The sequence below is a fragment of the Salminus brasiliensis genome, chromosome 11 (assembly GCF_030463535.1).
Source record: "Salminus brasiliensis chromosome 11, fSalBra1.hap2, whole genome shotgun sequence".
In the NCBI taxonomy this organism is placed as follows: domain Eukaryota; kingdom Metazoa; phylum Chordata; class Actinopteri; order Characiformes; family Bryconidae; genus Salminus; species Salminus brasiliensis.
Window position 1 is genome coordinate 16,210,564 of NC_132888.1, and position 27,314 is coordinate 16,237,877.

The 27,314-nt window shown below is 40.0% G+C and overlaps 1 protein-coding gene across 1 annotated transcript in view; it reads left to right on the top strand.

Annotated features, from left to right (window-relative positions):
* The window catches only part of pitpnm3 (PITPNM family member 3), a 112,798-nt gene that overhangs the window by 7,233 nt on the left and 78,251 nt on the right, over nucleotides 1-27,314 (top strand). Inside the window, exon 2 of the mRNA XM_072691961.1 lies at nucleotides 11,640-11,735. Within this exon, the coding sequence (XP_072548062.1) occupies nucleotides 11,640-11,735 (96 nt within the window). The remainder of the gene's footprint in view (nucleotides 1-11,639; nucleotides 11,736-27,314) is intronic.

Sequence of the window (27,314 nt, forward strand, 5' to 3'; positions counted from 1 at the left end):
GAACCCTTAGGTTCAACTTCAGTTGATGCAGACTCAGTGAAAGCAGGACTGGTTGTGAAATTCAGTGCAACTTGGGGCTAGTGTCACTAGGCATGGGCGATAATGTAAATGAAGACAAATGATACTAGTCTTTAGCGGTCTTTTAATTGCAGACGCTGACCACCTGTTCTGCAGAGTCTCAGTGGTAAAATTATGGTTAATTTAAAAAAAATCTGTGATATGTAACTACTATTACCTACCATTATAAATTACTAGGGATACCAGCGTCTGCTAAAAACATAAAGACTCTGTATACAGCCATATGTGTGTATGTGGTATGCAATCCATCCTTGTGAAAGATAAACATCATTAAAAACAACTACTGCTGCCGCTGCTTCGGTACTAACTGGGCAAATGGTGTGGACTTCAGAAAAAGAAGGTTGCATATGAACAGAAGACCAGATGTGGCATTTGAAATGAACATAGCAGGAACTATCTATGAGACTACCATGGTAGTTTCAAATGTTTTTTTTTGTTTTTGTTGTGTACTCAAGATGCTGTTTGTCAGAAATTGCTGAGGTAAATCAATAAGTTTGGTGTTAGATGCATTTCTACATTGGATGCTAATAAGGAATACACAGCTACTGCACAAGATGTTTTCTCCTCAGTGAACAACGTGACAAAATATGATTGCACTGAAGTGACTCAGGTATTGCTGAAGAATCATTAAACTGCAACACTGAGCAGTAAATTCTAATGTCCAAGTTCACAGAGTTACGGGTTAAATGATGCAGCGAAACACAGTTACAATCATGCAGCTCCACTACAGTTACATAGTGCAGGAACAGCACTCCTGTCTGGACAGAGGTGCTGTCCTCCTGTCACTGTCCCATGACATGGAAATGATTTTTTTCCAAATAATCATGGAAAAGCTGTCATTTTTATGGTATAGTTGCTACATAATTTTATTTTTACAACTTGGTGTCCAATCATACCAGTAAAATACTCCTTTCCTTTAGCCACTATATGCTTTATACAGGGGCAGTGGTGGCTCAGCGGTTAGAGCTCCGGGCTATTGATGACAGGGTTGTGGGTTTGATACCCGGACTCGGCAAGCTGCCACTGTTGGGCCCTTGAGCAAGGCCTTTTACCCTCTCTGCTCCCTGGGCACTGGAGTTGGCTGCCCATCACTCTCTGTGTGTGTGTGTAAGCTTACTGCCCCTAGTTTATGTGTGTGTTCACTACCACAGATGGGTCAAATGCGTGCACCATTACCTTTACTTTACCTTTATACATCCCAATCCATTGCATGTGTATTGGCTTCCATTGGCATATTTTTGATGCAGTCTGGTTTCTGTCCTAATCCTGTTTGCACAACTGCTGATTTTATGCTAATCAGTACACAAAACGTTGTAGATTACATTTGAACAGCATGTGCAGTTGTTTATCAGCACTTGTAACAGAGCATGCATTTATTCTACAGATTTCCTTTGTTGACCTTTTTTTTTCTGTGCCCTAAACTAATAGTGCTGAGGGTTTGTGGTGAGCCAATGTCAAACTTGTTGCTAAACACAGAACTGGTTTAATATCCAGTGTGAAGATGCATTTTATGAGCAGTAATTTGTGATCGCATGTTACAGTCATGTGTGAACTGTGTAAGCGGCATGGAATAGCTCTTGCTTGTGGTCACATCATGACCGAATCTTCTTCATGAATGAACTGAACAAATTGTGTGAGAAAAGAAAGCAGACTTCAGCCTGTGACCTCTGCAAGAGCTGTATGTGGGGCATGATTTAAGGAACAGTTCCACTCTGTTGCAGGGATCTGGCCAAAGTGCCTCAAATGACCGTTCCTGAGTAGAAGTGGGCTGCTGTGAATTTGTCGTTATATAAGTGTACATTGTCGTTATACAGTGTTCATGGTTGTGTTGCGTTCATGCGTTTTGAACATTTGCTCCTGAGTCAAGACTCAGACAAAAGTGGTGTGACAGCTCCTGAGGTTTTCTGTCAAGTGCCTGTGCCCCTGTGAAGCAGCTCTGTTTGAATTCCTTCAGCACTTTGACCTTGTTTTCGACCTGGCCTTGGTAGTGCTGGATTTTAATTATATTTTCCCTTGTAAGCTTTATCTCCGGCACATTGTGTGTTGGTGTGAATAGCTTGGCCTAGTTCCTAGGCCTGCCTTCGCAGAAAAAAGTCTGGTGCTCAACTGCAGAGTGCTTAGCAGCAGTGTTTTGGTGTTTCTAATGGAAATGTGGTAGAACTCTTGTATTAATGCAAAGTTATTTATCACATCAGTGTTTTCAGTGTAACAGGGGCATATGTGCTGTTTCACAGCGGAGAGTCCCGCTCCAAGCGGAGAGCTGCCAAACGGAGGTGTTTACCAGCCGCACTGCACATATGCTGTGGGAACACACACTCACCATGGTGACACGTTCTGAGGGGTGTGCAAGTATTCCGTGGAGGGCCTGGCAGTTTAGCAGAATAGCTGATTGAGGGAAGGATCTCTTTTGGAAGCTCGGGACTCCCGGGTGGTTCACTGTTACTGTGCTGTTGCGTTGGGATTTAGCTGGATCAGTGAATTTCAGTGTGTGTACATCCAATTCCTAAATCAGTTTTTCCCACAGACTTAAAAAATACTTTGATCTCAGTGAAGCTTGGGGTGACTTAGAGGACAACAGCTCTAAAATAAACTTAAATTTATAGCACAATTCATATTAATCACTGCATAAATGTGTCATTTATTGCACTGTTACAAAAATACAGTATTCAGTCAGTCACAGACTAATATAATTATTATTTATACGACACAAGCTCAAGATTCAAGCCCTTACTCACCAAACCTGCCTGCTCGTGTGCACTTGTGGCTTCATCTGGATAGTCAGTCAGACACATTTTTTTCTTATTTGCTTTCCTTGATTGTGGCTGATCTGTAGCTTGTGGCTGAGCCGACTAGCTTATGGATCTACATGGGTACCAGGTCAGGAACATCTAGGAAAGGATGTTTCAGTATCAGTTTCCTGTACTGTGAGTACAGGAAAACAGAATGAAATTACTCTTTGTGGTAATCAATTATATACTCCATTGGTCGACCACATGTCCTCTTTTACCCAGTGTTGGGAATGTAAGGGGTTAATGCTTTGGAAACGCATTGCAGTGTGGGTATTGTAGTGCATGGGCAGTAGCCGCCGGGTGTTGCAGCTGAGAGCAGCACGTAAAGTTTCCTCTCTCGCCCCTCCGCTCCTTTTTCTTTTGTTCAACACGGCCACTCAGATTTTATTTGTGTTATGCCCAAGCTGGCTGCAATAAACGCCCAGTACTTTGAGGTAATCCTGTCTTTGACCCGTCTTTGCGGTGGAAGTAAACTAAAGTTTGGGTATTACCCCAGAACGGGTGGAGAAGCTAACGCCGTACTGGCCCAGGAGCTAGCAGGTGAAGCAGCTCTCCTGAGCCTCACGACCACGGTCGAGAGGCAGAAATCAGGGAAAGGTAACACCAGGCATGTCCTCTTATGGGAATCTAAACAATGTGTCCAGTCAGAAAAGTTTGCTTTTATTTTACATCAGTTGAATCACATCTGGTGTATGTATTTTTATAGCTTTAAACACTTATATATGACCTTCTCTTTAAATCCCACCTGCTCTTCACAATAACCGCTCTACACAAACATTTAGTCAGAAGGGGAGAGATAGCAGGTGTCTGACTGCAGCCTGTCATGTCACAGTATAAGGGACAACTGCCAGATTCAAATAATGTAAACAATGGCAACAACAACAACAACAACAAAAGTTTTTTGGGACAGCAGTGACATTCACAAATCAGTCATAAGACCAATTGTCAGAATCAGACAATGTCACACAGTCACACAGGTATAGCCTGTCGCAGAGATTTTTTAATATTTGTATTTTTTTTTATTGTCATGAAAATAAAAACTGAAAGAAGATGATTTTGCCATATGGGTTAATAAGGCTAATTTATTGGTCTTGGTGTTTAAGTCAGTATTTAAGTTAGTAAGTATTTAAGTGCCCCCCACCCTTATACATCCTACCACTGCAGATGTGGTAGACCGATCAGACAGCAGAAACACATGAGTATTACTGTTATGTACTGTTAGCATCAAGGCCAGGTTTATAGGATAGCTCCATCAGATCACCTCAGTTTGCTACCATTGTTCTAAATTGACAGAGAAACAGTTCAAACAACTTTCTGCTGGCTGGTGTTTGATTATGAACTGTTAGAAACACTTGCAAATAAGAGGAAAGTGATAGAGCTGCACATTGTGCAAGCAACAAATCAGGCCATCCAATCAGCAAAACCTGCAGAGAAGAAGAGTAGAGTATGGCCTCTTTGCCCTACCCCTCTTGGGCTACTGCACCTAACATGTCCCCAAATCCTTGTCCAACACACACACACACACACACAGTTTCTGTTCACATTTCCTTCCCTAACTGTCCAAGCTATTAGCAAGCAAGCGTTGGCCTTCCTGAGCTGCCTCCACTCAGGGTGCCGTAATGCTCTTTAACTCAGCACTGCTCTCCACAGGGGGATTTAACATATGGCTGATGTGCAGATGAGAGACGTGGTTCTGCAGCCACCTGCACTTCTTGGATAACCAGCAGCCTGAAACGGAAGGAGAGAAGAAAGCGAGCGAGAGTGGGAGTGAGAAAGGGTGAGAGATGGGGAATAAAACATAGGAAGAAGGAAGGGGGGCAAAGAAGCGAGCGTCAGATAGCGTGAGCAAGACGATTGCTAAAGGAAAGCATCTCCTGTCTGGAGGAGATTATGTTTTTGATTAAGCGGCAACCTGTCAGAGTGCTCCAGAGAAGATGCTGACACTCGTGCTGCATCTCTGGAAGAGAGTATTTCACACCTCAGTCAAGACCTTGAGCAAGACCCCAATACAGTGCTTCAAGTCCAGTTTAGTGTTCATGTGCAGATACTGCGGTTGATGAACATTCAGTTTGACAGCATGCACAGCAATCAAAGTGTATTGTTTGGATTCACATTAATTGCAATGGAAAAGACATAGCAAAGACGTGCAAGTGGAGTGCAGACATTGCCTTCCTTTTAGACTACATTTTGCTTTTCAGTATCCTTCAGTCCTGGTGACATTCCATTCCACTGGACACGCGATGCTTACAAATGAAGACGTCTGTCTATTTTGTATTCACCGAATACTATTAGTTTCCCTCAAGTAGACAAAGATAAAGCAGTTGCATTAAAATGAAGCACACACATAACTCTGCCAAGGCATTCTTCACCAAAACATAAAAGCTCAAAAGTACACATGCCTTTAGCATAAACACATCATTCATGACACTGCTAATTTCATGGTTGAGGGCAGCCCTCCTTCTGGGAAAGCTATAGCTCTATTGCTGTTATATGGCAAATACATCACTTTCTGACTCAATGCCTTAAAGTAAATGAAGGCTATCATATTTTATACATCTTCCACTTAGATGGGACGGGAAAATATTGCTCAGTAACCCCATTGGCGTATTAGTCAGTAACGACTATAAAATATTCAGTAACTATTAATTTAACTACCATATAAAGTATGTTCTTATGAAAATGAGGAATCAAAGACTGCCATCAGATCTTTAATTGATCAACAGGTACTCTATAGATGAAAAATCAGCAATCATCAGCATTCACATGTGCCCTTATTCATAAATTCGTGTTTATGAGCACCTTCCAATGTACCTAAGGACACAATAAAACATTAATAGATCACTACGGCCCGTAGGTCATGAGTTTTGCCTTTAGCAATAGGCCGTGCTCTTTCTGGGTGGGTAGCTCTTTCCCCTCATCACACTAAAAGCGATGTTTGCTGAGATGGGTGTCTATTAGCTGGTCTAGGGGTGCTGGGGACCCGGTGCTTTCCTCCGAGTGTGTCGGCTGGCCAAGGATGTGGCAGCTTCTGTGGCAGTTTGCGAAGCCAGACACTGCCTCTTCTCATGCCTTGGAGGAGACCTTACGCTTCTATTGTTTGAAGCATTGCTAGTACTGGGGGGAGTTTTAAAAAGGGTGGGTTGATTGGAAGTATTAAACTGCTAGAAAAAGGTAAAAAAAAAAAAGAGATTAAAAAGGTTAAATCTGATTAAATTAAAGTAGCAAGTATGTATAGCACAGAGATCAGGGCAAGGCTACAAATGCATCCCTGTGTTATTTTATCAGATATTTAGAGATAAAGAGAAAGGGCAATCTTAAAGAGGATTTTGATGTTTTGAATGAACAGAGGGGAGTATTAGCAAGGAGAAAGTGTGTAACTGAGAGGGTGAAACAGAAAGCAGGTGGGTATTAGAGGACCAGAGAGAGCGTGGAGGTGAATACCTGTGAAGAAGATCAGAAAGCTAAAAAGCTACCAGGCTGTGCAGGGACTTAAAACCCAAAATAAGTATTTTTTGAGAAATATTCCTCAAAGGTTCCTAAGGTCTGCTGCGTGTGAGAATTCGAGCAGCAGTGTTCTGGACATTCTGCAGCTTCTTCAGTCCACAGGTCATAATTTGTGCAACTGATTTGTGCAAGATGATGTGGAATGCTTGCACAACAAGGCCAGAGTCTTAATCACTGGATAGAATAGAAGGATATAAATCTTTATTAGCTCTTGGTATAGCAGTTTTGACAGCCCTCTGTCAACTGTTCATACAGCAGCACTGGCCAGTTTGGAGATGCCAGACAGAGTAGGGCAGTGGCCTATTTAATGAAGGCTGAAGTTGCTATCACTGTCGCCCCTGTGAATGCCACCCTGTGGTGTTGCCAGGTCTGGGGGCAAAAATCTCCAGCCCAACATTTATTTCACACACACCCACCAGAATGTGAAACTAGGCCACGCAATTGTTTCCAAACATAAATGTTCTTCTTTATCTCCAACTTATCCAGTGAGTGACTTATGAGTGTTTATATTTGTGTATATATCAAATTAGTAATTATCTTTTTTCCTGCATGAAATATATGAAATGCCAGCAGTCATTGTTAAAATGTGACACTTATCACAATCAGTGTTGAGAAGATGCAGAAATGATGGTAGCTGTAAGAGTTGGTATAATGTATTTAGAAAGTCAGTGGGAGATTATTTCACACTGTAAACAATGAGCCAAATGTAAAAACAACAACAACAAAAACTTTTGGTGCCAATTGGTTGTGCCCATATTTTGATTTGGTGATTTATTTATCTGAATTCCTGATTACCTTGGGAATTAAACAAACACCTTGAGTTCTGCTCTGCTGTGGGGAGAATGCCTGGATAAAGTTGATACTGCTAAATGTAGCTAGTTACCTGCTGGGACTAATAAACTAATAAAGGATTATCTTATCTTATCTTAAAATTAGCTTTAACAATTGTGTCATATGATCTGTACTACACTTGATAGTGGTAATTTTCCTATATTTATTAGTGTAAAGAAACCATGTAGCTGTGATGTAACCAAGTACAGATATAGCTATTTTTCCAGCTAATTAAATAGATAGCTAACAAGCTAATGCTAGCAAGCTAGACCCAGGTTGGCGGTAGATAACCTGTAAAGGCACAGAGGTTTATTGCTGGTAATATGAGTATATGGCCCGATATAAGTAGCCAACCAGATTAATATCATAGCATTTCTGCCAATGTCAGCCTGGTACCAGCAAGCTAAATATGTAGGCTAATTAGCTAGCTAGCTGGCTACCAAACCTAAATGCTTAGCTTAGTGCTCCACTGTCAAAAACCTCCCAGTATGAAAAGATTATATAAATAATAAATAAAAAGTAAACAAATGACTAAACTACTGTTAACCCAAACTGTGCTATGTTATCAGTTACTTTATCATTTAAAATCAGACTTTTAAGTTTAATAATGATAGTATGTTTTCTCCTTTTTTTTTTAGACGTCTCCTTTTTTTAGACGTCTCCTAACACTAAATGACTGCAGGAACAACTGAAGTGATCGTGTGTGTGTTAAAGCTTAATCTAGTCAAATAGAAAATGAGGCTGTAGTATCTACCATCTTTAATTTGGCCACAAAAGAGTTATTAACATAGTAATCATGTGCAGAATTGTAAATGCCATGGTCTCCATAGCTGTTTTGCGTAGCCTGTTTGTGCAAGAGCTGAAACATGACTGTTTTGTGTGATACTTGATTCTCTGTTCTGAGATGATCCTAAAATATTCCCCATACCATAGACAGCTTTTAGAGGCATGCCTGCAGCACTGAGCGTGGACAACCATTGCAGTTGAACAACCAATTTTCAGCCTTGCGGTGGTTCCCAGCAGAAAATGAGGTTTTAGGTCACTAGGGGCAGTTACCACGGTAACTTAATTAACTGTCACCAGCCAGAAGCTTACTAAAGACTAACGAATTGCATTGCTAACTGATAATGAGCTTAAGATTCAAGTGGTCAGTATAGTTGCCAATAGACCTTTGTCTGGATTCTGTTTATTATTATAGTATTACAGATCTTACACATCATTGTGGATGATGTGTATAACCTCAGGCTTGTACCGCTGCTATGCCATAGACTAATATTGCAGAAACAAACACAGCTCAGCATCAGACAGGGCTGTTCTTCTTTATTGACTTCTCTTTGGTCAGACTGGTTCCTGCTGCTGCTTTGGTGTCCATAGCCTGTGTTTTGCTATATGGTCGTGATTAAGGTTTGTGGAGAGTATATGCTGCCATGGTTGCAGCTGTCAAGCACATTGTGATTTTATTGGAAAACTGTAAAAGGTTGAGGCAAGCAGCCATCTCAGCAGGGGAGCATTAATGGAGGAGATGTTTGACCTGTTGTGGTGCAGAGGGAAAGATGAAAAGCTCATTAAAAGTCGTGTAGTGATGTGGATCAGAGTGACGCGGGAGCATGGGGTGCGATAATGGAAGGTGCGACCTCATTGTTTCAGAAAACCGCATGCTGCTGCGTACTGGTCTGCTTTGGGATTAGAAAGAGAGAGAGGTGAGAGCATAGATCACACACATCGCATCTGGTGTTGTGGCAACTGTTGCAAATGCCAGGAAGACTGGCAGGATATGCAACACCTGGAACTAGGTGGTTTAGCTGTATTACATGGACTGGGCCCAGAATTCAGGATGGAGTTACAGAAACAGTTTGGTGAAAAGTCCCATTTGCATAGTTTTCTGCTCTAATACTCTAATCACATTGCGGTTTAAGGGGAGTGTGTGTTGATTTCAGAATACAGTTTGTTCAATGCTAACCAGTGCCTATAAGCTTTCATTGCTTGTTAAGTACAGTAGCAGTCAAAAAGAACAGCTATTTCTAGCTTCAGCATTGGATGTGTTTTGCTTTGCTTACTTCTATTAAGGCTTCTGTGCCTACTGTTCGGTTAGGAACCACAAAAATAAATCTCGCACAACATGCTGTCATTGGAGGAGTGTCGGCCTGTTAGTGGGGGAAGCTCCCCTCTATGTGGAGATCGACACAAGTGCAGTAGACAGAACCTGACGAAAAATCTATTTTTTGTGCATTATTGAGGCGAATTCTACAAACTATTCATGAGGTTTTTGACAGATTTCATCAGTGATTTAAAACATGTTTTTTAGATGGTAATCTGACCTTCAGTTTCCAGTAGATTGGAGCCTGGTTTTACTGCATGGCTGCGTTGCAAAAGATGTAAAGATGCAAAGATGGCTGCAGAGTAAACAGACTTTCTAATATGGAGTGTAGTTAAGCTTAGTGTCAGCAGAGTGATACAGTTTTAGTGTGAAAAGGCTTTGCTGTTGAGTTTGGTGTTGAGTTATAAAGTCAAATTTTATTAAAGTCAAAGCGTTTTTTAACAGATGAAGGTTTACAAATACACACTAATATTACATTATTACATTTACATTATGATTTAGAATTATAAATAATGGGAATCATAAATATGCAGTGGGGCCAGAGGAGAGTCAGAGGGGGTGGTAAGTTAGGTTGGCAATAACAATGTTTCAGAAAAGGTCTTAGAGAAGGCCTGCTTCTTTAATTCTCCAATTATCAGGGCAGATTTAATGCAGGCAGTTCGTTTTTTCACAGGCTAATTCAAAATATATGTTCGGTATATCTCTGCTGGGCCCATCATAACACAGGAAAGCATGACCACACCTCTGCCTTGTGATTTCTATAAGCCAGGCAAATCTTTCATTTTGGGCCTATTACCTGTTTGCTGTGCAGGAAAAAGAGACAAGACCAAAAATAGCCTTTTCAGTTTAAATGTTTCAGGACTTTCAGAAGTGTTTAGTTTGATTATTTGTTTATTTACATTGAGGATTTATTTAGATTTATTGAAAGGTACATTCACATAATAAACCTGTAGAAGACAAGAAATTATTATTTCTTTGAGGGTCGATGCTGCAAATATCTGTCAGACCTACTATTTTTCTTTTAATCATAAAATAATAATGAAATAATTCAAATCATGACTGATTTCTTGTTTTTTTTTTTTTACTCACTTAAAATTAAATACCTTATTTTAACCATAAATACATGAGTGCTGTCTGTCTCAATATTCCACAATGGCAGCCCAACATTATATAGTCTGCAATCTTAATCATACACAGTGTCTCTTTTCAAAAACAAACTATGAACGAAACGTCGAATCTTCATATTGAACAGTCAAATCCAACTGACAACATTCTGAGTCAGGTACAGCCCTAAATTTGAGTGATTCTTTTAAACCTCTTGTGTACATCATACCTCAAAGTTTCACTGGAAAACTGAAGACTTAAATTTCAGTCTAGTCTGTTGTAATAAGATTGTGCTCTAAGCCAGACTAGCCCATATTTGATGCTAAATGTTTTAAAAGTCAGCAGCTTCTCAACCACACGGCTCACTTCCATACATTCTGTCAAAAAAGACGTAATGCTGTTGAAATGGTTTGAATTGTGGCAAAAAGCAGTATGGTTTTAAATGTGGGTAAGCTATGGGCTATCAGAAACTAATTCCCGCTCTTTATATAGACATCCTCAATGACTCAGATCTATAATTACGACATTATGAATTAAATTATAGGATAGAGAGAAGATGATTGTGATGTGACTTATCGTCATTTTTTAATTAACATTATTGCCGCTATCTGTCTTTAGATTATAAAGCTATTAACATTGATTTGAGTGGGTTAGAACACCAGGGATCTTTGATGCGTTATTGTTCAGAGAGCTCTAACCCTGGTGTGAAGCTCAAGGCTGGGCTGGTACTTGAGGAATGTGCATTGGCTGAAATTAATTTGGTGTCCTATTGACTTTGTGCTTAGTGAGAATTCATATAGTGTTCCGTGTCTACCTCCTAACAATACAGCAGTTTTTGGCTGGGAAGTATGGTTCTACAGAAAAAATACTAATAAAAATACTGTAATGTGTTTTTCACCCTTTTAATTACCAAAAATGTTTATATTAGAGAGCCATTGGCCAAAACGTTATTTAGGGCAGTGGTTCTCAAACTTGTCTTGTCTTGTCTTCGGGGGTTGTTCCAGATGGTTGACACCCTTACCCCCCTTTTTATTCCCTGAAAAAACTTCACAGGAAACATTTTTCAATAAGTAGACGCTAGTCAGATCCATGTCATTAGGGGTGTGTGTATATTAATAGACTGGATAATGTTGTCATCATGCCATATCTAATCAATTAGTCATACAGTGCTGATTAATTGAATGGGCACTTGTGATCTGAAGCCTGATAATTTTTCTCTGTCTTCTCTCATGTAGTGACGTTATGCAAGCGCAGCGCTTCTCACTGGCGCATGCAGAACATCGCCCAAGAATCCGTGGACAGCTCCGATGATGAGTTTTTTGATGCCCGAGGTTAGTGTCACTTTTTTTTCTTTGTAGTAACCTGCTGTCCTGAGTTCACCTCTGCAGTGTCTGTATCTGTCATCTCTCTTCCCCTCTCTCTCTCTCTCTCGTTCTCTCTGTCTCCTCTTCTTTTGTCTTCTATTTTATTAGGTGGCACTCAATAACCCTGACACATCAGAGTCAATCTAGTGCACACGAACACTGCTGTAACTTCACACGGAAATAACTTCTCTGCCTTTCTGGGGGATGAAAGAGCGAATCGAATTGTAGAACTTGTCTTTTATCTTTTCTAAAGGTGTTGTTTTGTTGAGTGCTGTGATAGTTATGATTGAATGTAATTGATATAGGATAGTAGGGGCAAATTCCTGAAGTTCTGGGTTAGTAAAGTATTAAAGTTAGTTAAAGAAATGTTATTTTAGGCTGATCAAAAGGCAATGCACACCAATCAACTATAATATTAGCACAGCCTGCCTAATATTGAGTAGGTCCCCATTGTGCTGCCACAACAGATCTGATCATTTGAGACATGGACTTCACAAGACTTCTGAAGGCATCCTGTAGTATCATTAGCAGCAGATACAGATCACAACTGTAAGTTGTGAGGTAGGGCCTCCATGAATCGCATCAATGAGCCTTAGTTGCCCATTACCCTGTTGACAGTTCACTGGTTGTCCTTTCTTGGAGCATTTCTGGTAGATACTGACCACTGTATACTAGAAAAACCCCACAAGACCTGCCTAATGTTTTGGAGATGTTCTGACCCAGTCGTTTCTTTTTTTCACAATATGGCCCATGTCAACGTGGCTCATATTCTTCATATTTATTCATATGCTTATGCAGAGAACATTATAGAGAATTACAAAAAAACAAGGTGTTCAGTGGTATCTGGCACCAAGACATTAGCGGCAGATCCTGTAAGTCCTATAAGTTGTGAGGAAGGCTTCCATGGATTGCATCAGTAAGCCTTAGGTGCCCATGACAACGGTGCCGGTTCACAGAAGGTTCCTTTCTTGGACCACTTTTGGTAGGTACTGACCACTGCATATCAGGAACACCCACAAGACCTGCCTAAAGTATTGGAGATGTTCTGACCCAGTCATCTAGTAATCACAATTTGATTCTTGTCAGAGTGGCTCAGATTCTTACACTTTTTCATACACTATTCCCTGCTTTTAATAAATCACGTTCTTCATTGGTGCTTGTGTTCTGGCTGATCAGTGTATAATGCAGTTGGTATAGCTTTCATTTAGCTTAATTAGCTTAATTTCTTAGCTTATAAACCAGCAAAACAATTATGCTACAGTTGTATTTATGCTACAGATACTACACATAATTAGTCTCACCAAGACTAAAGTCAGAGTGTTCAGTGGATTGGCTTGCCCAACATAGCCATCAGGAACTGTCTACTTAGACAGGAAGGGACCTTTTGACTAGAGGCCAACCATTGCATTGTCTAGATGGTGCTACTGGGAAAACACAGACTGACTGAACTAAGCAGGATTCTCATTGACAATCACAGCTAGCATCTGGAACATGCAACATGAATAAGCAACTAATGTGCTAATGTAGCATAATTAAAGCAGCTAACCTCATCTGAACAAAACTACAGTGAAATTTGTCATTTATTATTTGAAAAAAAACATGTGTACCTTTTGGAAGTGAGGGTAAAGCAGAAAAGAGCTAAAAGTAGCACTAAAAGGCAATATTGAGAACCAGGCTGTGACAAAATCCCTGCATGACGTACAAACACAGCAAACCGCCTCAGAGCTTTCAGTGACTTGGAAGCGTGAAGTGGTGCGTGAATACAGATATCTGAATATCACAAGCATGATGATACTGGTGCAGATGTTCATAGAGATGAGAATGTCAACAAGATTGTGTGAGTCTTTTATGCATGAAGTTATTGGCAGCATATTCTGTATATAAGTACTGCGTTTCTGAGCTGTAATACATCTCACTAACAGTGCATAGTTTTGTAGTTAATATAGAAGTAAACATCAAATGTAGCTGTAAGCAGCAAACTGTTGGTTCAAGCACAATGAGGCCTTGTGCAGTTTGAGCCAACTATGCCTATAAAGGCCTCAAGCAGAGAGAGAAGATGATGAGTGCAATTAAGTCCGATTTTATCAGAAGGCCTTCATTTGTCGTAATTCTTGAGCAGTGGTCTTTAAAGATGACCTGAGTCCAAATCCTTCCATAACAGGCCTTTTTGGAACACAGGAGATCCAGTCAACGTGAGTTGGAGTTTGTCAAAAGGTGTCTATATGTTATGATTAGCCTCATGATCTTTCAATACATGTTCACTTGGACCCTTGTGGGATACAGCATAAGAAATACTCTACCTACCAATTGTACTGTTTCTGCTTTAACACTGCAGCCTCGGTGTTAAAACCTTTTACTTGCTGCTGTCTGTGAGAGTATGGTCTGAAATACAGGGTTTAACAGATGACTTTGATGGAAGCTGTGCTCAGCGGGTCATAGAAAAGGCCATACTGATTTCTCAGGATTTTAGACAGAAACATTATAATGCAGAATGCTTCAACCCATGTTCATTCGGCTGCACTCACTGATGCAAGTGGCCAGCCTTATAAAATATGCAGGGACTTCCTGAAACGGCCAATTTACTCTGGAAATTCCTTGAAGTCAGATGAAGCATCTGGTCTGAAGGGTTGTTGATTAAAGGAAGACATTCGTATTACAGAAGCATGTGCTATTACGGATGCGTGTGCTGGATGTAATTCATTTGAAAAGTACTGAGGGCTGGTTTCATGATTTGGTGAACTGAATTAGAAGCTTCCATGTAGTACTACAAGCATTGGCACAATTTCAAATTGCAGTATGCAGCATTGATTGTGATATGCTTCATGGTGTATTACAAACATATTTTTGTACATTTGATGTGAACTGGTTAAGGACTGGATGAATTTTACATTGAAAATGTAATGATTTACAATGTTAGCTGTATTGCTGCATTTTTCATCATATGATCATTATAACAATATCAGTATTGCAGAGGCTGGTATTTCAATAATGATACAATTTTTGGTCCTAATATGTTGATGATTTCAAAAAGACATAATTACTGAAGTTTCAACAGCAAATACCTGGTTAAACCTCAGGAACCCCTCAAATGCTAGACCTTGCAAAATTATACAACCCCCTTAAAAGTTACCATCTGGTTACAAATGGCATATATTGTTCCAGACTTAAGTATTGTTTTATAAACCAACATGCTCTTCAAGTAAATTCATCTTTTTCAAATAAAACCAAGAAATGCCTTTTTTCAGTATTTAGTCCTTGGTAGGACCATCTTTTGCTGGAAGAATAGCTATTTTTGAGCTTGAACTATTCAATCAGCATATGATAATTTAGTGTCTCAGACACTTGAGTCAATAGCTCCTTAAAGGTGATAGCCTCTTTGTGGCTTCCCTCACAATTCCTTCTTGTTCTAATGTTGAATTTTCTGCTACGATCTTGTCTAGGCAGCACCGGGGTAGTATGATGCAGCTGTCATAAAATAAGACAGCACAAAATATCAAGGACCACATTGTGATAGCTACTAGACAACTGGGCCAGGGCATCTCCAAAACATTAGGCAGGACTTGGGTTCTTTCTGGTATGCAGTGGACTGTACCTACCAAAAGTGGCCCAAGAAAGGACAACCGGTGAAGATGTTAATGGAAACCCTACCTCACAACTAACAGGACTTCAAGGATCTGCTGCCATCATCTTGTATAGTGACAGATACCACAGGACAGATCTGGTCAGATCTAGTCCAATCTGTTGTGGTTGCACAAGGGGGACCTACTCAACTATTGGCACTATTTGGCATATTAGAGACTGATGTAATGGCTGATTGTTGTATATAAAAATACAGGATGAATTAAAGTCAAGAATCTCTCACAGTGCTGACATCATTTAACCATTTGACATTGACATTTGACTCACCCCCATATATATATATATATATATATATATATATATATATATATATATATATATATATATATATATATATGGCTGAATATGCAGTAGATGTTGCTTGGTCATACAGTAAATGCAGTGTACAGATTTAGACTCTCTTGTGAAGCTCAGTGGGAGTTCCAGAGAAATGCCGTCCACTTGGCTAGTGAATAGAGGTGTAATTAAAATGGGTAATTCTCCATTAGAGGTGAGAACAGCTCTGCAGCCTCTCTTGAGGTTTCCAGGGCAATCAGCAAGTCACATATTTTAGTACATGCATGGACACTCTTTTAATTATGGACTTGATGAAGCAATTTTTTTTCTAAACGTAAGCTGGGACTGTATTAGTGTTTTATTAATGCTCTGTGCTTTATGTTTTGGTGCTCTATTCAGTAATCATCTTAGTATAAATATCCTTTATGGCTCAATGACCCTGAATATAATACATGCCATAATATATTCAGGGTCAATTTTTGTGGAATTCTTCTCTTAGGCTGATTGAATCGACATAAAGTTACAGTGGGCTCAGTCACTACTGACAGGAATGTCTTATAGGCTCAGTAGCACATTTCCACATTCATGCTTAATGGGATGCATTTTTTATTCATCCTTCAAGAGACTCCCTTGCTCTGTCACATAGCACAGCTGCTCAATTAAAGTCCAGATGTTATCTGCAGATAAGAATGATGAATGCATGTCATTCAAATCTTTTCTAGTGAAGATTTTCATTGTTTTTCAGTCGGCCTCTTTGAAGAGCTTTCACATGAGTTGTCAGAAACACACACTAAGGCAGTGTGCTAATGTGTTGTCTTATAACACGTCAGACCTACATGCAAACATGCTTCTAAAATATGACAATGAGCTTCTAACCAATATGAAAATTCTGACCAATGCTTTTAGTGACCAATCCCAGATATTCCTTGAGTGTTTGGGTGAATCAAAGCATTTACATACACAAATATCAATCATTTAGGTGAAAATTGCAGTCTCTCTTTACCATGTTACATCAAGTCTTTAGTGATTTATTTTTGATAAATAGAAATGTATTTTGTTAAAGCAATATGTAACAGTGTGAATGCAGGATGATGTTTTATTCATATCATACATGTAACATGTAGCCCTACGGAGATGCATAAAATGTAGCTCCTCGAAATACAGCCCTCCCCTTGCTAGAATTAGAATAAACTCCATTTGACAAGGAGCACTTTGCTTCAGAGTGGTGCAGCTGTCTAAATGTTGGCCTTGTCTTTTGGAGATCACAAGTTTGATTACCCATATAGACTCCTAGAGAATGCAACTGGCCATCTCCCTCCACCCATCACTCTTTGTGATGCAAGTCAGTGCTGACATCTGTTAACTGAGGACTAAATTGTAGTCTTTAGCCTCTTTGCGCTGGTAGCATTGTGTATAATGGGGAGTCATAGCAGTTGGGAACTGGAAATTGCTTAACTGGGGAGAAAATTACTTATATTGAATATTGATATTGAAACCTTGAGTATTACACAATACGACACTGATCTGATGTTTCTGTAAAAAAAAAAGAGCTGTTTTGAACAGAAGTTCACTTATGATAACAATCTAAGATCACATTTACACCTGGTCACTTCATATAACTAGTATCTGAATTGTATCCTGATCATATTTTAGCCACATGCATTTATGCTTGGTAGTGAATGAAACATGCCAATATGTTATGACTGGATTATGGAATATGTTATGGCTGTACTGGGAGGGGTTTTGGTTGTGGAATACATCTTGGAGAGGCGTATGCGTTTACACTGCTAAACATCTGTGCTATAACACTGCTATAACATTCAGCCCACCTACTTAATTTGATTTGTCTCTGTTTTTGCACAATTTACACTTGCATTTTTATGTGGCTTGGCCTTTTTCAAATATACGCATGAAGTTACCAGGTGTAAACGGCGTCCAAATGTAGGCTATTATGCTGAAACCGCTCACTTGGAAAATTTCCCCCTTTAATATGTGATCCAGCCTTTTAAGCTAATAGTGGTCCAATACCAGTACCCATCCATACTGACATACCATTACTAATTGCAATGTAACTATCACATGTTATCGTCCAACCCTGTTTAAATACATGCTTTGACTGGCTTGGTTTTGTGGAAAGTTCAGGACGAGAACCAGAAACACATTTGAGATTTGTCAGAAGCAGAAGAAGGCAGAGGAAGAGAGAGCAAGAGAGAGCAAGAGACTTAGTCAGACAGTGTGTAGGTATTATTTCTCCGGGCCTATGACAATGAACCTCCAGGACATTTATTTATTTCTCTATGATTAATGCCATCCCCCATGCTATAACGCAACCGGAGGAATAAAGCCGTAAGAAATGTATTACGCTGTCACAAAACATTACCAGGGAAATGCTAAAGACATAAGCTGCACTAGCTACAATAGAGGCACAGAGGACATTGCTCTGTTGGACACAGAAGAAGTAAATTTACCCTGCTCTCCTTTTTGCCTGCTCTCATAACTAAGAAAAATGGAGAGGCTGAAATGTTCAGAAGGCTCTGTTAATGCTGTACTGCTAATAATAAAGGTGTCAGCGAGGGTTATTGGCAGTGATACTATAGGAGAACTTTTTATTGTTTGTTTCTCTGAAGAACATTTTAATGGATGAATTCTTTAAAGCATTGCTGTAAACAAGATGTGAGGGTGAAAAAGGTTTAGAGGGGGTTTAAAGGTACTATAGCACTATATGTATATACACTGATCAGCCATAATATTAACAGCACCTCCTTGCTTCTACACTCATTATACATTATATCATATATCATTAGTTCTATAGTTACAGACTGTAGTCCATCTGATTCTTTGCTTACCTTGTTAGCCTCTTTTCACCCTGTTCTTCAATAGTCAGGACGCTACAGAACCACCACAGATATTATTTGGATGGTGGATCATTCTTAGCACTGTAGTGAAACTGACATTGTGGTGGTGTGTTAGCAGTGTGTGTTGCGCTGGTACGAGTGGATCATATACAGAAGTGCTGCTGGAGTTTTTAAACAGCTCAGCGTCAGTGATGAACTAAGAACAGTTCACCCACCAGAAATGTCCAGCCACCAGCGTCCTGTGGACAATCACAATCCAATATTCTCACAATATTATACATTTGAGTGATGATCAATAATGACTGTGTCAATGTTGTTGCATAATCTAGAAATGAGACTAGAGCTGGGAGACAGGAGGAATGTAGTGCATGACAGTAATGTGCTGGAGTGGGTTGTTGGTTGATGCTGGTCGTGTTTTGCAGTCTTTAGGGTTCACACTGCAATTTCATTAGATATCGTTAGCTATTACATTGTGAAATTGCAGTTTCAATCCATTGTGGCAGTCCTAGCAAGTTTCCTTACTGGGAAACATCATCAGTACAGTGCAAGATTAATTTTCTGTGTTATTTAAAGAGAGGAAAATGGAAAAGAAAACACAATCATTTGCTTATCATTTGTAATATATTCCTTAAGAATGCAGCTCCAGGACTCAGGGTGCATAAGTCTACTGTTTTAAATACCCTGAAGCATAAATAAATATTGGAAAATATTATGATATTGAAGTCAGTTCTGTCCAGCACTGGACTAGTTCTGAATCCTAATCAATAAATGATTTGACCGTTCAGTTCTAGATTTGACCGGTTCTAAACAGGTAGGTGAATGGATGCTGTTTGTGTGTAATTGGCTGACGACATATCTAGAGCGCAGGTAGTATGGCTGCAGCCGCTGCCTGCAGAGCGTGGCCTTTTCACTCAGGCTGTTTATAACAGGTTTTGAACCTTGGGAGACTGATGACGTGCGAAACAGTTTAACCACATTATGTTGTTTTTCTACTGCCTGTCCATGTTTTCTGGACGTGAGCTTTGGTCGGTTCTATGTATGTGTGTGTGTGTGTGTGTGTGTGTGTGTGTGTGTGTGTGTGTGTGTGTGCGTGCGTGTCAGTGTATGTGTGGAGGTTTTCTTTCCACAAGTCATAGATGTCTTACTGTGGATGATGCTGCTGGTGAGTGTGTGTGTGTGTGTGTGTGTGTGTGTGTGTGGAGGGCTTTCAGCAAGTCTTACATGTGTGTCAGTGAAAGAGGTACACTACATGTCCAAATGTTTTTGGACACCCCTTCTAATGAATGCATTCAGCTACTTTAGGTTACACCCATAGCTAAGACAAATGTCTGGATGCATACTCACAGTTTGTCTAGTCCCTGTAGAGATATGCTGTCAATAGAATTGGACTATCAGGAGTATATATATAAGACAAGAAGAACCCTGTTGGCCTCATGCCTAATGCCAGGCGTGGTCTAGAGGGGTATAAAGCCTGCCAGCATTGAGCTCAGGAGCAGTGGAACTTTGTGTGAAACTCTAAATGCAATCTACTTTTCATAGCAATGCTCCAGAATCTAGTAGAAATCTTTCCCTGAACAGTGGAGACAGTTACTGTGACAAAAGAAGGATAAACTCTTTCTTATTACCCTTGGTTTCAGAAGAAACAGTGAAGGAAGAGGTGTCCCAATACTTATGCCCATATAGTGTGCGTGTGTGTTTATGAGGAGGGCTTTTAGCAAGATATATGTCTGTGGATGATGCTGTTATAATATATATATTGCTGGTTTGAATCCGGGGGCCATGCTGCCTGCCATCAGCAGCCAGACCCTGAAGGGGCACAGGTGCTCTCTCTGGACATCTGCTGCTAGCCGATGTATATCGGATATATTCTAATCTTGTCTGATTCCGATTGTGCATTCCTTATGTGTTTGTGTTCTCTGTGGGTGGTCTCTGTTGGCTCCCCTCTGCTGCTCTATGTGTGTGCCCTCTGAGGCTCAGTGTGCAGTAGTCATGATCAAATTGCCACAGAGAGGAAGAAAGAGAGAGAGATGACGAGACTGGTCACAATCACAGCTCACTGCCAACACTGCCTTCACCTCTCTGACATCCTTGACACCTCCACTCAGCCACGCATGGCTTCATTCTCTCTCGCTGTGAGTACGGCTCATACACACACTCTCCACCGCCTCAGCGCTGACACTGCAGAGGAGCTGAATGGAGAATAATGTGAACAGGGCTTCGTGTGGATGTCATTAGACATGCTTTCCAATGTGGAGTTTTGGACACAGGAGTGAGATTCCTGCCAACCTGCAGCTTCCGTGCTTCCAGTATGAGTAGCATTCGGAGGCCTAGCTAGCGAGCATGATAAGTTAGCTAAAGGTTGTGAAAGCCAAAGATGGAGGGTGGGTGGGGGGTTGTTAGTGATATGGGGAAGCCTAGATAGTAAGGCTGCACAATATATCGTATCAGCATCACCAATGTGCACATGTGCAATAGTCACTCTGCAGGGTGTGCAGTGTCACGTAAGGCAAATTAAACCATACAACTACCTTGATTCTGAAAGAAAATTCCCACTTTCTACCAGAGGCAGATTATATCTGCCCAATGCCACTTATTTTACTCCAACCTTGGATAGACAGGGTTCATTATTTATATAATAAGGCATTGGATCATTGAGTATCGCAGAACAGTATAAGTATCGCAGAACAACAAACTATCAGTCAATTTTCATTCAGTAGCTGTCAGTTTTTTTCCTACTAGCTACTCATGGAAATTGGCAATGACAAAATTGGGGCAATAATTACAAAAATTCTAAAACTAGGTGGTTACTATGGTGTTCCAGGTGTTTGCTAGGATGTTTCTAGATGGTTGCTGTGGAATCTCAGGGTGTAGCTAGGTTGTTGTTATGGTGTTCTGGGGGTTTGCTACAATGTTGCTTGGTTGCTGCTTTGGACTCTTCTGTGCTGTACAGTTGGTTGTTCTATAATATAATAAATAAGTCTAATTCATCTGCTTTTAAGCAATTAACCACCAATACCAATATGCATCTGACATTCCGGTCACCCTTGATCTATATTTCCTCTTCAGTCACAGCAATCATACAAACTCTCAATCACACCAAAATAATCAAATCAAATCAAATCGTAGTAAAAAAAAAATTTCTCAAATCAAGCAGTCCTACACGTCACTCTGATGTGGAAAGACCTTGTATAATGCAGTTAGGTAAAAATGAAACATATCAGAAGGTCATACCGTCCCTCATGTCTGAACACCCTGAGAACTTTGAAAACACAGTGTCCCTGTCAATTTCCTGTAGGCAGCTGCTAACATAGTAGACCTGTCTCCTTATATTAATGCACTATATCTCTCACCCAGCATCACAGCAGCAGTCTCTAATCCACTTAGGTTGTGAAGCAAGTGGATTGTTTTCTTTTTCACAGCAGTATAAAAATACTAGAGTAGCCACTGTGTTTAAACACACTGCCTTGGCCTGCACTCACGGGCCAAACTAATACTTAGATAAACCACATTTTAGTCCTTCTTCCCTGACGTCACAGCACCATCAATCTCTAATCCATTTAAGCCTGTGAAGCCAACTGCATGACTGCAGCCGTTTTCACAGCCATGAAAAGAGGACTGCTGTAATAGACTTCTGATAGAATACTGCAGTAGCCCGTGTGTCCTATTCCTTTTGGCTCGCAGCGGGAATGTAAGTACAGATAATCGGTATGAAAGTGGGAATTGTGGGTAATAGGTACTTTATCGAATGCTTGATTAAAAGTAAGTAAATAAAGTATATTTACTTTAATGAAAGTCAGATTCAAATAGTGCTGGGTGATATAATCTCAATTAAAAAAAATGTTTACCTTGATTATGATCAATAAAAGATTAAATATGCTGCTGAAGTTGCTCAGTTTTCCTCCATAATATGTTTTTAAGGGGACAGTACATGAACACACTCATTAAATGGTGTAATAAAAAAGAAATGAAATGAAATGTAATGGAAGTCTACTTTTATAGTCATTTGAAAACAGTATACCACTTTGATTTCTTTGGTTTTATGTATCACTTCATAAAATGAGGTGAATCCAACCTTAGATTAACAACAGGTACATCCCATGAATCAATAGCAAGTAATGGTTTTCTGTATGTCTTTATCAGTCTCTCACATCTTTTTCGGGGACTTTTAGCCCACTCTTCTTTACAACGTTGCCTCGGTTCATTGAGATTTGTGGGCATTTGTTTATGCACAGCTCTCTTAAGGTCCTACCATAGCATTTCAGTTATGTTAAGGTCTGAACTGGGCCATTGCAGCACCTTTATTCCTGCTTGTGTTTGGGATCATTGTCCTGGTGCATGGCCAAATTCCATCCAAACTAAGGGAGTTCATGGTTGATTCTGACCTTGGGGTGAACTTGCTGGAACGTCCACTCTTGAATGTTTTGTGAACACTAATGTGCGATCTTTTTCACTTATGAATGATGGACTTCAAATTGTTTGGAAATGGCCTTATACCTCTTCTCAGATTGATGGGAGCAACAGTTGCATTGCTGATGTCTTTTCTCCTTGGCATTGTGTTAACACACGTCTAATTGCTCCAGACCAGCAAACTGCCTAAACCTTTGCTTTTATAGAGGTGGTCAGTCTTGCTGATGATCAATTAATCAATCATCATTTAATTAGCAGCACCTGGCTTCTACTTACCCTTTTAATTCTTATGGAAGCAATAAGGTTGTACATACCTTTTTCATACACAGCTTTTGCAGTTTGTCCTAGTTTTTGTAAAAGAAAAATGTAATTAATTCATTAAATGTAATTAATTTGACAACTTTCTAAGGATCAGGTGTTTTTATATTTTGTGTTTTATATCCTAATGCATAAAACCATAGAACAGTTTTTACATGACTATAGACTCTGAAAATCTAAATGAAAATGTAAGTACTTTTGTTTATACAATGCAAATGCAAGCAGTGATTGCTCTATGCATTTTCTTGTGGCACTATGTACCGTGGTGTTCCAGGTGGGTGCTAGTTTCTTGATATGCTATGATATTGCAGCTGATATATTTCAGTTGCTATGGTGCTATGGTGTCCCAGGTGGTTGTGAAGAAATGTCTAGATGGAAGCCGTGGTATTCCAGGGTATTGCTAGATATTTGCCAAGGGGTTAATACAATGTTGCAAGGTGGTTGTTGTAGGATTTCTAGTGCTTTGCAATATACAGTCAATAATAATATTTAACAAATGATACTGTTATTAATAGTGTAAATATTAACCCAAATTATTTAGTGATGAAGTGCAGTCACTCAGGTATTTTCAACCCTAGGACTACACTCATGGTTCAAACTAATATACTGTTGAACCACGTACTAATTTACTGATAAACTGGGAACTGGAAATGCTGGAAAGCTTTCAGTGCTCAAACAAAGTCAAGGCTTCTCTGCTCTCACTGCCTTTATTGACACGTTGAAAAATCTCCATGGTGGCTAATCCAAATCTGTTATTGGCGCATGCCTGCTTGAGTAATGAGAAGGATTTGTCGTGGTGTGTCTAACCGCACCATATTTACAGTGGGATATCAGCTTGGGCCTCTGATTTAAAGCAGTCGTAAATTGCTACCGGAGGCAGAGTGCTTTCGCCATTTATTATGTCGCTACAGCCGTTCGTTGTGCTGCCATTACTAATTCATTAGCATGACACTATGCTACATGGCAGCGCTGAAATTCGTCTAAGCACCCCCCAATTGATTATTCAGAGGCTACAGCAGCTCGCTGGCTGTCCGAGTGGTAGGCTCACTCGCTGTCTCAGCCCCTGCTATAAACCTATGTTAATTACTTTAATTAAAATCTACTTAGAAAGGCATTTGCAAGTTCTGTAAGACTGAAGGGCAGTGTGTAATGTTCTGACCCATCGTTTATAACGGCAGTGACTTTGTGGTCCCGTGTGACCTGGCGTGTGGGGCCTTTCTTCTCAGCCTCAGGTGTATTTTGTTTGGTTTGGATCGTGGAGCGTATGATCATGATTACAGTCAGATGACAGCTGCTCCCCTGGCACACAGATTCTCTGTGCAAACAGGCGAACTAATCACACCTCAGAGAAAATCTCTGAATGTGTACCGGGGAAGGAGTGTGAACACTGTGATTAGATTGCATGATTGTCAGTTATAAAAAAAAAAAAGACAGCACATTTGTCAGATTGTGTGTTTTACTAGAACGAGTATAGGATATATTAGATTGGTTGTTAAAGGGCCAGTATCATGGAAAACTGTTTTTCAAAAGCATTTTATTTTATATTATATATAAAAATAAGATAATTATATATAAAAATATAATAAGATATTTGATTTTACTGTAGTATACAGTGCCCTCCATAATTATTGGCACCCCTGGTTAAGATGTGCTCTTTAGCTTCTAATAAATTGAGTTTTTTTCTAAATAATATAGGACCACGATGGAAAAAAGAGTAAAATCCAACCTTTAACTCAAGTGAATTTATTCAGTAGGAAAAAAATCCCACATTAGGAAATAATTGTTTAACATCAAATCATGTGTGCCACAATTATTGGCACCCCTGATGTTAATACTTTGTACAACCCCCTTTTGCCAACAAAACAGCACCTAATCTTCTCTTATAATGTTTCACAAGATGGGAGAATACAGATAGGGGGATCTTTGCCATTCCTCTTTGCACAATCTCTCTAAATCATCCAGCGACCTGGGTCCTCTCCTCTGCACTCTCCTCTTCAGCTCACCCCACAGGTTTTCAATGGGGTTGAGGTCTGGGGACTGAGATGGCCATGGGAGGAGCTTGATTCTGTGTGTGGTGAACCATTTCTGTGTAGATTTGGCCATATGTTTTGGGTCATTATCTTGCTGAAAGACCCAGTGACGACCCATCTTCAGCTTTTGGGCAGAAGCCACCAGATTTTGTTTTAAAATGTCCTGGTATTTCAAAGCATTCATGATGCCATGCACCCTAACAAGGTTCCCAGGGCCTTTGGAAGAGAAACAGGCCCACAGCATCACTGATCCTGCCCCATATTTCACAGTGGGCATGAGGTGCTTTTCTGAATACTCAGCTCTTGTTACGCCAGACCCACTTAGAGCATTTGTTGCCAAAAAGCTCTATCTTGGTTTCATCTGACCAAAGCACACGGTCCCAGTTGAAGTTCCAGTACTGCTTAGCAAGCTCCAAACGTTTGCGTTTATGATTGTGAGTGAGAAAAGTTTTTTTTTCCGTGCATGCCTCCCAAACAGCTTGTTGGCATGCAGATAGCGCCTGATGGTTGTTTTGGAGACTTTGTGACCCCAAGAAGCTACCATTTTCAATTCTGTAACAGTGAGCTTTGGAGACCTTTTTATTTCTCTTATCATCCTCCTCACTGTGCGTGGTGGCAAAATAAACTTGCGTCCTCGTCCAGGCTTGTTTACCACTGTTCCAGTTGTTTTAAACTTCTTAATAATTCCTCTGACAGTAGATATGGACAGGTGTAGGTGAGTGGCTATTTTCTTGTAGCCATTGCCTGACTTGTGGAGGTCAACACACATCTGCCTTACTTGAATGGTATGTTCCTTTGTCTTTCCCATGTTGAAGAGAAATGGCCTCTGTGTCACGTCATATTTATACCCCAGGGAAATAGGAGGTTGTGAATTACTAATTAAATGTTCCTACATACTCTGATCAACTTCGTAAACTACTGTAGAATTGACAGAAATACTTTAATTACATTTATTTCCTAAGAAATGTTAGGGGTGCCAATAATTGTGGAACAGGTGATTTTATGAAAAATAATTATTTCTTAGTCAGGGATTTTTTTTTTCCCCTTAAAATTCACTCGAGTTAAAGGTTGGATTTTACTCTTTTTTTCCATCGTGGTCCTATATTATTTAGAAAAAACCTCAATTTATTAGAAGCTAAAGAACACATCTTAACCAGAAGTGCCAATAATTATGGAGGGCACTGTAGCTTTGTACACATAGTTTCAAACACTTCTCGTCCATACACTCCGTCCGTTTATTTTGCACTCATGCACTTTATTAGTTTATTTCTCTCTCTCTCTCTCTCTCTCTCTCTCTCTCTCTCTCTCTCTCTCTCTGTGTGTGTCTGTGTCTGTCTCTCTCTCTCTCTAGGTCTGTGTGTGTGTATGTGTGTGTCGCGAGTCTGTGCTGTTCGTGCTTACTTGCTGATAGATGATGGAACACACCTGGTATTATTACAGAATGCACCCTTAGCTGTTTAAATAGTCCTTTGCATTTACTGATAGATGTGTGAGAATCGTTGGTTACAGACAGTAAAATGGAAATGATGTGTGTGTTAATGTGTGGTCACAAAGAGCACACACACAGCTTTTTTTAGTCCCTGTGGAGAAGTATTGCCAATAGAATAGGACTCTTAATAAGGAGCAGATAAACATGAACCTATTGGCACCATACTTAATGCCAGACGTAGGCTTCGAGGGGAGCTATGGAGCAGTGGACCTGTGTTCTCTGAAATGATGGTGCTCCATCCAATACTTTTGGGATGAGATGGGGAGTTGGAGATAAGGTATATAAGGTATGGTGGTGATCATCTAACATCCTGACCTCACTAACGCTCTCATCACTGAATACTATCAAATCCTTACAGTGTTGCTCTAAAAATGTAGTAGAAAGCTTTCTTTCCTGGACAGTAGAAGCGGTTACTCCAACACAAGCAGGATAAACTCTTTTTTAATAGTGTATATCTAGATACTATTCGGATACTATATGAAACACATGTTAATGGCAGCTGTAAACAAGCTCCTATATTGTATTGAACAGT